The sequence below is a fragment of the Gracilinanus agilis genome, chromosome 1, assembly GCF_016433145.1.
Source record: "Gracilinanus agilis isolate LMUSP501 chromosome 1, AgileGrace, whole genome shotgun sequence".
In the NCBI taxonomy this organism is placed as follows: domain Eukaryota; kingdom Metazoa; phylum Chordata; class Mammalia; order Didelphimorphia; family Didelphidae; genus Gracilinanus; species Gracilinanus agilis.
The window spans coordinates 339917315-339931244 of record NC_058130.1 but is presented as its reverse complement, the minus strand read 5'-3'; the positions used below and the strand labels follow the sequence as shown (position 1 = coordinate 339931244).

Below are 13930 nucleotides of genomic sequence, written 5' to 3'. Positions count from 1 at the left end.
AAAGCCATTTACTTTTATTCCTTTCAGACCTCTGTTTAAACAGAATAGAACCTCTAGTTCAGTTTCCTTTTACCTCATAGCATTGCTTACATAACTGATTAAATTCCATCAATATTATTCTGATTTACCATTTGTTCTAGAAATCACACCTATTATTTCTTTATCAATTACTCTTATTTCCTCTGGCTTCTCCTCCTTTACCATTATTGCAAAAAGAGGAAAGGTACTATATTTAATTGCATGTAATCCTATTAGCTTCCTGGGCAGGTCAAATTTCATACATATTGCACATCATATATCCTTAACCTATTCAGGTAGAAAACTTAATTCTCTTTATAGTACAAATGCATACATATTTTGTATTCATTCATCATTACTTTTTAGCAATTTGAGTCTAAATACATGTTAATCTCTAGATCACAAATTCCTTCTCATACATTGTACATATTTTTAAAAACAGTTCATACAACCCTAGTCAAATATAACACTATTTAGAAATTCCACCTTTTCCAAATTTTAGTACCTATATTATTAAATCCCATGCACAGATTAATCACTTTAAAAACTTCTTATGTATCATATGATTACATGTTGCTAGTTCTGACAGCACATATGTAAAAAAAACATCTCATTTGAAAAATCGCAAGTTTAAATTCTAGAATAAGTTCTCAATAATAACATTACAACTTTTTCTGAATGACTTCTACATCTACGAAGTAGCCAATACAATTTCTGACCTTATAGAATAAACACTCCCTCTCTGTGTCAGCCTGGCTATTATTCACATTTAGACAATTCTCAAATCACTGAAACCAAGGCTTAACAAACTTCTAACCATGAGTTTTTGTGCTCAATAAAATCTGGTTAATATTTCACATTTGACTGACAAATAGTTACCACAATAAATAAAATTACATTGTACCATATCAACATCATTAGCAACCCTCAACCCCCAAAATCAAATCTTAAGTGAAAATGCTTCCAATTGTGGAGTAAAATCTCCCTTTTCTGCTCTGAATTTTTCTCTTTTTCACTCCTTTGGGGGCCCATCCAAAGGAAGAAAGAGGAAAAATCACTTAACAGATATTTTCTTTTGTCCTCTGCTGAGGATTTTTGACTGTGGGAAGTTCAATCTTTCAACTCCCCCTCTTTTTTGTAGTGTCCAATTTAAGACTATATAGAGACAAGACTGTGACAAAGACAACAATAAACAAAAACATACAACCTTATGACAAGCATGCTTTAAAAGGAAAAAATCAGTTCTTTAGGATCCATGTTTAAAAAGAAATATTTGCAGTGAGAAAGTTCATTAAAACAGTCGCAGCACACTGCCCCTTCAACTGAGGCTACTCAGGTACAGTGATCAGCCATCGGATTGGCTGAGCTGACTTCCTTGTCTCCTAACTCTCCCTGTGCTTTACACTCTGATTGACCTAACCTGTCTCTCTTTTTGGCTGTGATTTCTAAGAAAATGCTTCTTGTAACACCTAAACAAACTGCTATCTGTTTACAGTTGGCATTGGAAGTGAGCTGTTCATTAGGCTGGCTGTGTTTCTTAAGGAAAGAACTTTGAACTTTCAAATCCCCTCCTATTCAGATGTTAAGTCTGCTGCCTGAGCAGCACAGTTTCTATAGTAAGGGAAGATTAGAAATGTAGATAGGGGAAGGGGAATTGCAGAATGTTTGCAGTTTTCCCTCTGAATTAGACTTGAAGCCTGGGAAACCAGAAAGCACCAGGTTGACTCTCCCTGGCTCTTGATAAGGACGGAAATAACACCAAAGACACAGACCCAGCCAGTACTGATGAATTAGGGGACCTCTGAACTGGAGCTGGGTTTTTGGGGCTGGGTAACCAGAACCTGGGAGGGTGTAACTGTTTCCTTGCTTGGATTAGACCCTTCCACAACCAAAAGAAGCCAGGACCAAATCCTGCCGGGTTAAAATGAATGGCATTTGGTCTGGGTGTCCCTCCTGACCCTGGAGCAAAACCTGACCCCGAACTGCAGAAATAATAGACTGTTGCCATGTCCCACCATAGGGCCATCCAACCCCAAATGCAGGCCATTCTGAATTACAAACGGTCTGCAACTTCCCCTTTTTTACTGATAAACCTAAGACATGTGCATGAGTTCTGAAATCAGAATAATGATTTAGGACCAAGTCCCCGGGGGGGGGGGGGTTGAGTGACTCTGGCCCATCTTTGACCAATCAAAAAGACACAGACAAAGGGCAACACAAAAGACAGACAAACAGAACGAAAAACAAAAGATTCTCTTTGTGGATCCAAACAAAGTTTGAATCTGGGATGTAGCCACTCGGGGCTCCATCCCGCTTTCCCTGGCATCCTTCCAAAAATCCAGTGCCCCGCTTCCGCCTGTGACACGTACGTCCGGGACTTTTCTGGGATTAGCTCCACCAGGGATCTGAACCCTGGCTTCCTGGAACTGTTTCCCCCAGAGAATCAAACCCTGGCTTCCCTCCCTCTCTCACCGAGGGAGCTGATCAAGGGGACTCCAACCCCTTATAGTTATGTATCCCCTATCCCCGTATTCCCTGTCTCCAAGGTTTCCAATGACTTCCTTACCTCCCTCTATCCGACTCGCTTCCCGGTTTTCCCGATCTGGCTCCTCTCAGAGGTCAGAAAATGCGGCATAAACCAGTCATCATTCAGAAACAGGTGGAAATTCGGACACAAAGCCACAGGGGGGTCCCCCCCCTCGTCCCAGAACAGGGTGGGCCCCGAGGCTTGGCGTAGGACATCTCTTATAAATCCGGAGAAGGAATCATCCACTTAGCCGTATGCCTATCGAGAGTCCTCAGTTTCCCCATCAAATACACATGTCACACACCATTCACACACCATTCACTGCTCACCTCTGGAAGTCGCCATGAAACCTAGGAGAGAGCTTTCTCTGTCTCAGTGGTCCCCAGGGGGTCGCACACCATCCCGGACGAGCCCCCATATGTTAGGGTTCAAATGGGTGGCCACCAGAGGAACACACGAGACAATGCAATCAAGCAGGAGAAAGCTTTATTGCCAGTGCGCGCTGGGGGAACTCAGCAAGAGAGTCCCGAGTGGTGCATTCAAAGGAGGGAATATATATGTTTCTAGGATATAGGTGCCTTTGTCTTAGGGTTAGCTAATAGCTAGACAGTGGGAGTAGGGATGTTTCCAGGTACCACAGAATATGATTCTTATTCTTCAAGGCTGTCCTGTCTAGGGAGGAGTGGTGTCCCTGGGACTGTGAGCTCCAGATAACTGCCTTGCTGAGCAGAGCATGACGCTATCAAAACCCCTCTTCTTAACAGGGTATGATGCTGTCAAGCTGTTAGTTATGGTGTTAGCTTTTTGGCTATAACACAGTATATAGATGAACCAATTAGAGAATAATTCTGAGGCAATCCACAGATCTGGTAGTAGAAAATGAGCAAATACTAAAGACTGTCACTGCTCGAAGGCTGAGTAGAAATATTATCTGAGATAGTATTTGAAGCAAAGTTTTCCTGCCTTTCAGGGCAACTACTAGCCTCGGAATCATGAGGACCTAAGTTCAAATGCAGCCTCAGATATTTACTAGCTGTGTGACCTTGGTCAAGCCACTTAACCTGTTTATCTCAGCTTCTTCATCTGTAAAATGATCTGGGGAAGGATAGGACAAACCATTCCAGTACCTTTGATTAGAAAACTCCAAATGGGGTCACTGACAGACATGACTGAAAAACAACTAAACAACAAAATTTCCTGCCTTCTCCCCCAGCCCTTTATCTACCACTATAGTACTGCTATGATTTATGTAAAAAGGCATATTATTGGATCCACTGTTTTAAGGATGTTCCTTAGGAAGATCATCTATCTACACCAACAGGTAGCATGATATGCCTTCCATTTCCTTTCCTCTGACTTCTTAATCCCTTCCCAACTGACTCTGACCTCATTTTTCAGTTGAAACTGCTCTCTTCAAAGTTATCAACGACCCCTCCCTTAAAAAACAAAACAAAACAAAACAAAAAAAAAAAACCTCTCTTACTTTCTTTCTTAGAATGAATACTAAGTATTGGCCAGGCAGTTGGAGTTAAGTGACTTGCCCAGGATCACACAGCTAGAAAATATCTGAGATCATTTTTGAACCTAGGACCTCCTGTCTCTAGGCCTGGCTCTCTATCCACTGAGTCACCTAACGGCCCCAACCCCTCTTTTTAAAGAAAAGGATTTTTAATTGATATTTTTCTTACACTGTCATAGCTACCCCCAATATCTGCCCATTTTCCATTCCCCTTCCCAGAAAGCATTCCATATGGCAAATAGTATTTTTTGGAGAGGAAAAAAAAAAGTCAATAAACTGATCAATACATTGAAGAAGCCTGAAAACACATATAAGACTCCAATCTCCACAAGGTGGTAGGTTAGGAATTTCTTCTTGCTGTTCTTCATTTGAATCTTGCTTGATCTTTCTTTATACTTTTTTTACATTTCCTTTTTTTCTTTTAAACCCTTACCTTCCAGCTTGGAATCAGTACTGTGTATTGGTTCCACAGCAGAAAAGCAAGAGCTAGGTAATGGGGGTTAAGTGACTTGCCCAGGGTCACACAGCTAGGAAGTGTCTGAGGCTAGATTTGGACCCAGGACCTCCCATCTCCAAGTCTGACTCTCAAAGCACTGAGTCACCTAGCTGCTATAACATTTACTTTTGAATTTTTGGTGTGTAGTTGTTCTTTCCATTTACATTGGTGTAGTTACTGTATATATTATTTTCTCAACTCTGCTTACCTTACTCTGCTTCATATCATATAGATCTTTCCATGTTTCTCTGTATTCATCATCATTTCTTATAATACAACAATATTCCATTACATTCATCTGCCACAATTTGGTTAGCATTTTCTTGCTAATGGACATCTACTTTGTTTCTAATTCTTAGCTATCTTAACTATCCTAAAAAGTGCTATTCTAAATATTTTGGAATACATGGGGAATTTTTTTCCAATTAATGGTTTCCTTGGGATAAAAGCCCAGGAATGGGATCTCTGGTTCAAATATGGGAGTTACATTGTCTTTGTTTGCATAATTCCAAAATGGTTGCACAATTTCACAGCTCTATCTACATTATCTTCCTAGGGCCCCTCCAACACTGACTGTTGCCATTTTGGGTCATTTTTGCCTGTTAGCAGGTGTGGTCAATGACCTCTTGATGGTCAAGTCCAGTGACCTTTTCTCAGTTCTCATCCTTCTTAATATCTGCATCTTATCTCCTGGAGAATGTCTCCTCTCCTCATTTTCAATGCACTGCTCTCTCTCTTGGCACTTTTTCCTACCTGACTGGCCACTTCTCAGCTTCTTTGGCTGGATCATCACCCAAACACTGCCATCTAACTGAAGCTATATTCCAAAACTTGTTCTGTATCTTCCCTTAACAATAAGTTTGTGTCATGTAGATTGAGAGCCAGACCTAGAAATGGGAGGTCCTGAGTTCAAATGTAGCCTTATGTACTTCCTAGTTCTGTAACTCTGGACAAGTCACTTAAACCCCATTGTCTAGCCCTTCTGACTGCCTTGGAACCAAAACATGATAATTGATTTGAAGATGGACTCAGATAAGAGTTTTGAAGGAAAAAAAAAGATTTTACTTTATTGTATATTCTGAAAATAAGAAAACAAGAGTGATTCAGTCTGGTTTCCTATTTCTGATCTCATCAGCTCCCATGGGTTTATTTATCATCTTTCTGCAGATGACTCCCAGATTTATTTATCCAGGTCCAGACTCTCTCCTTAGTTCTAGTCCTACACCTTCTGTAGCCTCCCTTCCCCTGAGTAAGATTAAAATTAATATCCAATAACTCCAAGTATTATATTTTATAAAGTTTACTCATAATCACTTGAAGTAGAAGAAATAAAAAGAACAAAAGTAAAACCTGAGTAAAAAACACATGAGGAAAATTCTCCTGCCTCTTACCTCACCCACCTCCACAGCCACATTTCTAGGAGAAGAGAAAGAGGGCAGAGCTACACAAAACATATCTTCCCTTTGTTAGTTTACAAAAGGTAGATTTGTAAATGGGATGCTGGGAAAGAGAGTCCCTGGGGAGCCAAAATCCTAATTACACACTGGGTATTGCTACTTGTTTTTTCTTTTTTTTTAAATAATTTCCACATGTTTTCCAAATATGATTCATGTTTTCTCCCTCCCTTCTTCTCTTCCTCCTCCCAGAGCTGACGAACAATTCAACCTGGGTTGTACTTGTAAGGGTATTTCTATTTGAATGTTCTATTGATACCTCAACATTTCCAAAGTGGAACTCATTGTTGTCCCCTAAACTCACCTTTCTCCAAACTTTCCTATTTTTATGTTTCATTGTAAAAGATCCAACCCATCCATCTACCCCCCTTGGATTTTATGCTGATCTTCAAATATTCTTCCTGCCCTGAGGGTCCATGTAAGAGCAGAAGCAAGAATAAGCAGGCTTCTGTCTCTGTCAGACTCCTTGTGGTTGGGTTACTGAAGCTAGGAAGGCTGATGATGCTGGGTGCCACATTTGGTAGAAGGAGGAGGTGACATCTGGCCGGTTCTTAGCTCTTGCCATTCAGCTAGCATGATATGATTTCAGCAAGAGATTCAGAAGTAGATCCTTCTCTATGCTCAAATAATGAGAGAGATTTCAAGGAGAGAAAAGGGTAGCATCCTGCATCTTTTCTGCATTTTCTTTCTTTTTCATCAGTTTTTTGTTGTTTTGTTCAGAGGTTTTGGTCATATTCAACTTTCTGTGACTTGATTTGGGGGTTTCTTGGAAAATATACTGGAGTGGTTTGCTATTTTCTTTTCCAACTTCAGAAGAAGAAACTGAGGCAAACATGGTAAAGTGACTCGCACATAGTCACATCACTAGTAAGTGTCTGAGACTGCTTTTGAACTCAGGTCTTCCTGACTTCAGGGCCTGAATTCTATCTAGTGTTCCACCTAGCTGTCAAAAGACATGGGCAACAGCATAAAGGAGAGCTGCAGGCAGAGAGAAGCCCTGAGAAAACTTGGCTATTTGACCCAACACTGCCAGGTCAGAGAGGCATAATATAAACTAGCCACCTTGCAAACATTATTTGTACTCCCATGAGACTTACATATTCTATTTGCCTTCCAGAAAATTGTAGAAGTTGTGATAAGCTGGTCCCTCTGAAGTGCACATCATGCCTCTTTGTTTTGCATCCCCCTTTTCATGATTCATGTTTGTACTTTGGGTTATTGTTATTGTTCTTCCTTTGCTTCAAAGAGGACCAATGACATCAAGGGGTAATGCTTTGACTCCAATGTGAAATGGCTTTAAGTGAGGCTGAATAATGGTTAGCTTCACTCTCTTGCAGAATCCTCAAAATCCAGTGGCAAGACAATAGTCCTGACCTTGGTGTCTTTGATGTCTGACCAATCTCTAAGTACTCCTCCTCCATGGCTGTTGGAATGAATTGTTCTCATTCACCCATTCTGCCAGGGACATCGCCCTAAGTTGCTGATGGGTTTGAGGACCTGTAGGTTAACCTCAACCTGATTTAGCCTATCTACTGAGATGGTTTGGTCTGGATGCGAGAGCTGCACATGCTATAGCTTCTTCTTCTTTTTTTTTCTTTTTGCAAAAAGGCTTTAACATTTTTTATGTGTTTATTCAAAGATATTTTATTTTCCCAATTACATGTAATAATAATTTTCAAAATACATTTTCTGGAATTATAAGATCCAAATTGTCTCTTTTCTTCACTTCCCTCCCACCTCTTGGAGATGGTAAGCAATTTGATCTGGATTATACATGTATTATCATGCAAAACATACTTCCATATTGGTCATTGTTGTAAGAGAATCCTCATAAAGAATCAAAATTCCAAAATAAAACTGTAAATAGACTAATATGAAACATAGTATGCTTTAATCAGCACTCTGACTCCAACCATTTTTTCTCTGGAAGTAGATAGCATTCTTTGTCTTAAGTCCCTTAGAATCATCCTGGATCATTATATTGCTAAGAGTAACTAAGTCTATCACAATTGATCATCCCACAATATTACTATTACTGTGTACAATGTTCTCCTGGTTCTGCTTATTTCACTCTGCATAGTTCCTGCAGATCTTTCCAGCTCTTTCTGAAATCATCTTGCTTATCATTTTTTATAGCACAATAGTATTCCATCACCAACATGTACCACAATTTGTTCAGCCATTGCCCAATTGATGGATATCCCCTTAGTGTCAAATTCTTTGTCATCACAAAAAGAGCTGTTAAAAATGTTTTTGTACAAGTAGGTCTTTTCCCCTTTTTTATAATCTTTTTGGTATATAGACCCAGTAGCAGTATTTTAGGATCAAAGAGTATGCACAGTCTTATATATGCTACAGCTTCTTGGAGCTACAGGCAAGAGTTGGGTGAAAGGTGGAAACCAAAGGTGGGTACCTTTCTTGCATTCCTCCTTTTGGAGGAAACCCTAGACTAGAACCAAATGTAACACTCCTAGAATTTGCAGCTTTCCTTGGGAGAGTGTGAGGTAGGGAAGAATAAGTGAATGTGTGAATGGGAAAGTCTGCTTCTCTCACTGAAAAATCAGCCAACCACAGAGCAATGAACCAAGGGCAAACCGGGATGGCAGGTAAAGGATGGGGACTGTCATGGATCGCCAGTCTCTATGGCTTCAGCAGAGCAGTGTTTTGCTAGCCACTGGCCTAGTCACATCAGTTTGCAATCTTGGAGTTATCTTCAATTCTTGATTCCTTCTCACCCCCATGTCAAATTAGGTTTTGATGAGTCTACTTCTACAACATCTCTCACATCAAGATCCTTCTCTCTCTTTTCTTGGTAACCAGCCTAGTTCTGACTCTTAAAAACTCGAGCCTGCATCATTATTATAGGTTCCTAATAAGTCTCCATGATTTTGTTCTATTTTCCCTCTAATCTGTCCTCTACACAGCTTCCAAAATAATCTTCTTAAAGCATCGTTCCCTACTCAATAATCTTTGGTGGCTTGTAATTACATTGAAAAAAAATTTTACCTCTGTCTTAGAATCAATTCTAAGAGTGGTAAGGGCTAGACCAGGGGTAGGCAATCTTTTTGGCTGTGAGAGCCATAAACACCACATTTTTTAAAATGTAATTTTGTGAGAGCTGTACAGTGCTCACAGTGCGCGCTCCTGTAACAGCGCCTGAAAAAAGATTGACTTTATGGCTCCTGCAGAAAGAACCATATCTGGCCCTCAAAAGAGCCAGATACGGCTCGAGAGCCATATGTTGCCAACCCCTGGGCTAGACGATTGGGATTATGTGACTTGTCCAGGGTCACAGTGTCTAAGGCTATATTTGAATCCAAGACCTCCCATCTCTAGGCCTGGTTCTCAATCCACAGAGTAACCTAACAGCTCCTTTCCCAATTGCTTTTAATTATTTATTTTTTTGTCTTAGCCCTTCCCCATTCTCCCAGCATCACAGAAGGTATCATCTGGGAGACAGACATGTTCATACAAATTAAGTCTTGCATGTTTTCACCTTTTATTTCACTCTCTGAAGGTAGCATTCACAATTTATTCTCCCAATATTAATTCCATAGCTGTGTATAATGTTCTCTTGGTTCTATTCCTTTCAGTATTCATTATCCCGTGTAGTTCTTTTCAAGCTTTAAAAAATTTAGCCTGCTCATCACTTCTTATGGTGCAAAAGTATTCGATCACAATCATAATCCACAATTTGTTTAGTCATTCCCCAATCAATGGGCATCCCCTCATTCTAGTTCATTGTACTACAAAGAGAACTGCTGTAAATATTTTGGAACAGATGGGTTCCTTTCCTTTTCCCCTGATCTCCTTGGGAAACAGACCCAGTAATGGCATTGCTGGGTCGAAAGGTATACAGTTTTATAAGTTTCTCCCATTTGCTTTTAAAATTAAACAAAACAAACAAAACAAAATTCAGCCTGACATGTCCTCATATTCTAGCTTTAGTTTTCTTTTCCTGTCTTATCTAACAGTATTCCCCTCTATATATTCTAGCCAAACTAGATTACTTGCTGACACTCCATATCCTGCATCACAGTGCTTTTCCACAGGTTACTGCCATCACTGCAAATGTGTTCCCTCCTCAAGTCTGACTATTAGAATTACTAGTTTCCTTGAAGGTTCAACTCAGGTGCATCTCTAGCAAGTCTTTTCTGATATTTCCCTCTCAAATGATGAAACCCTCTTTCTCTCTCTCTCTCTCTCTCTCTCTCTCTCTCTCTCTCTCTCTCTCTCTCTCTCCCCCTCTCTTTCCCCAAATTGTCTTATATTTCCTTATCTTATAAAAAACTATATTCAAGGGCAGCTAGGTGGATAGTGGATAGAGAACCAGGACTCAAGACGGTAGGTCCTGAGTTCAAATCTAGCCTCAAATACTTCCTAGTTGTGTGACCCCAGGGAAATCACTTGATTCTAATTGCCCAATTCTTACCGCTCTTCTGTCTTGGAACTGATATTTGGTATCGATTAGAAGACAGAAGGTAAGGGTTTTTAAAAAAAGTGTTCCTATTCTCAGTAGATTAGCTTCTTAAGGACAAGGACTGCTCCTTTCTCTTTGTTTCCCCATCAATTAGCACAGAGCCTTTCACATAGTAGATACTTAGCAAATCCTTATTGCATATTTTTTTGGAGTACAGAAACATAAAAAGATTAAATTATTTGCTTAGTCATGTAATAAGTCAACAGGTAAGCCAGAAGTAGACTTTAAGTTATAAATGATATTGAATTTTTTCTCAAAGCACTCCTGAATCTTAAGGTCTAGTTAGAAGGAATCTTGAAAGCTACTTAGTCTAACTCTTTTGTTTTACAAATAAGGAAACTGAGGTCCACGAGGGTTGTAACCCGCAAGGTCATACAGGTAGTAAATATCAAAAGTGGAGGTCCTCTGACTCCAGAGGCAGTACCTATTCCATTGTATTGCACCTCCCTTATTTCTTCTTTTTTTAAAAAATGAGAGGAGGAAGATAATTTGGAACATTTTAATTTTTCCCAGCCATAAGCACTTTCACTGAATTTCTAATAAAGAAAAAATGAAACAAGTCATATTTTGACCTGATTCCAAACTTGGCCTTGAAAATTAGCTATCGAGGTGGAGTGGGATGGGGTGAGGAGTCAGGGGAAGAAAGGAAGAAAGAAAGTCAGAAAAAGAAAGTAAGGGACTTTCTATCAGGAACCATGTGGTCAGTTCTAATAAACTTCTTCCTTTGGGCCCAGGTTTATTGTAGGTCTGACTTTTCAAGTGCATTTAGATTCTTATTTGGGAGTAGTGGGAGTGGGCCTGGTGGGAAGCCAGAGCAATGATTGAATAGCACTCTGCCCTAGGGAAGCTTTAGCTGTTGTTTGCTCCATGGCAGCTAGCTTCCCTCAGTTCTTCTCAAATCCAGCCCTCCTTCTTCCAATCTCAACATTGTCCAGTTTTGGAGTTGTCTCCCCATCTCCTTCTCCATCTTGTATCCCTCCCCTTCCCCTCCTTTGCTAGTCGAATACTTACAAATGTCATGTCTGACCAATGCTTCCTTTTCCCAATCGTCCTCTTTAGCATTTTTTGAAAGACCTTTCCAGGACCAGGCCAGAGTGTTCCTCAGATTGTCACTCAGCCCCTGCATCACTCCTCCCAAGCTCCCCTTCTCTGGGGTCCTTGGTTCAGAAGTGACTTCTGCTGGTACCATGCCTTCTCTACTTTCCTGCTCAGACCCCAGGGCAGAATGATTTGTGGCACAAGGAAGTAGCCAGGCTTGGATTTCCCAAAGGTAGGTGTGTGTATAGTGGGTGGGTAAACTAACAAGGGAAATAGCTAAGATTAACCTCAGCCAGGCTTATGGATTCCCTCAGGAGTGAACACTTGGGGTGTCCTGGTGTCCTGAATGCTTAGCACAATGCTTGGCACTCAGCAGGCATTCAGTAAAGGCTGCTTTATTGATTTATTGAGAGAAGAAAATCTTTGAGACTTATGAGTTCCAGGAGGGCTTAGCTATGCAGCTGGGAACATTTGGTGAACGAGGGTGTTGGGCCCCACCATGAAGTAAAAAGGAAGTAGCCCATATAACCAAGGACATTTGATGCCTATTTCTTAGTTCTCTGTTCTTCCTCTCAATATCTTTTCCAGAACTTGGATGATTTTGCCTTAACAGCTGTTATACAGTGAAACTATTGTTTGTCTGACCTTTAAAATTAAACATAAAAATCCCAGGGAATCAGCAAAAAGATACTGAGATGGTTAATAGCTTCAGCAAAGCTGCAGGCTACAAAACCATCTCTAAAATCGATAGCGTTTCTAGATAATAAAAACAAAATCCAAGAGACAATAAAAGAAAGGGAAATCACATTCATAATAACAAAATTATAAAATCTTTGGAGGTTAAAGAACATTTAATACTTCTATAGATTTAGTCACAGAATGTTCTTTTAAAATTAAATTGTTTTTTTTTTCAATCAGCAAAAAATATGTCTTTTCTCTCTTCTTCCTCAACCCCACTCCCACTGAAAAAGAGAAGGAACCGTGAGACTAATTGCCCTATTGGACATGTCCCCCAAACTATGACTCAGTCTATACTCTATCAGGAGATCCTCTAAAATAATTGGTCATCGAACTGATTGGTGTTCCTAATTTCTTTCAAAGTTTTTTACCTTTGCAATATTTTGTTACATTGCATAAATTGTTCTGGTTATGTACACCTCATTCTGCATTAGTTCATACAAGTCTTCCCTTGTTTTTCTGAAACCATTTCTTGCAGCACAATAGTATGCTCTCACATTTCCATACCATAACTTATTCAGCCATTCCATAACTGATGCTCACCACTTCAGTTTCCAAATCTTTGACATAGCAGAGTTGCTACAGATATTCTTGTTGATTAATAATTTGCTATTTAATGAAGAACAATTGACCTTGGTTTGACAAACTTTACAAAAACTTGCATGGAATGATTGCTCCTTGGGTTTTGAAAAATCTGAATATTGAATCATGAGAATTTAGATAACTTCTTTTGAGATTGTGTGGCATCATTTGTAAATGAAATTTATACTAAGGACTCACTTCATGGTAATAGAACTTCAAGATACTTTTGTTTCTTTCTGTCTTAATGATATTGGATTATACTGAGCATTAGATTAAAGAGAATCCAACAGCTGGAAATCATATTAAAGCCCATTTAGTTTAAATGATAAATGAATTATCTGCATAATAGTACTAACAAGTGATCATCTAGCCTCTGTTTCAAGATGTATTTCTTCTGTGGGAGCAGAAACACAGAAGAAAAACAACTGCTTGATCACATGGGTCGATGGGGATATGATTGAAGATATAGACTCTAAGCGATCATCCTAGTGTAACTATCAATAATATGGAAATAGGTCTTGATCAATGACACATGTAAAACTCAGTGGAATTGCTCATTGGCTACAGGAGTGGGGAGGGAGAAGGGGCGGGAAAGAACATGAATTATGTAACCATGGAAAAATATTCTAAATTAATTAATTAAATGCACTTAAAAAAAATAAAGATGTGTTTCTTGTATCAAGTCAAGTCAACCCCTATAGTTCATGTCTATTGCTCCTAAATTAGCCCTCTTGGTCTAAGAAGGACAAAACTTTTTCATGTGATAGCCCTTTGAAAACAACTATACTTCTTTAAACACAACTATAACATTATTTGTTCAAGCAAATTGTGTGAGGGCTGGCCCAGCCCTTTTCAGGGCTGTTCATCTACCTTTCATCTTGGAGCCCTGTGGCTCCAAGAATCTGTAGCATGCACAGTGGCCACGCCTTGCAAAAACCATCTCAGTTGATGAGCTAAAAACAAGTTGAGGATAACCGTCAGGCATCAAGCATGTTGCTGAGTTAGAGGGTTGCCTACCCAAGCTTGTGAAGATTACCCCCAGCAGAATGAGTGGATGACAATAATTTCTTCCATCTGC

At 39.7% G+C, this 13930-nt stretch overlaps 1 protein-coding gene across 1 annotated transcript in view; it reads right to left on the bottom strand.

Annotated features, from left to right (window-relative positions):
* Window positions 1–11683, bottom strand: part of ANKDD1B (ankyrin repeat and death domain containing 1B) — a 97337-nt gene extending 85654 nt beyond the window's left edge. The window contains 4 exon segments of the mRNA XM_044657699.1: window positions 96–136; window positions 7266–7320; window positions 8045–8049; window positions 11506–11683. Coding sequence (XP_044513634.1) covers window positions 96–136; window positions 7266–7320; window positions 8045–8049; window positions 11506–11683 — 279 coding nt within the window.
* Window positions 11684–13930: the final 2247 nt, after the last annotated feature.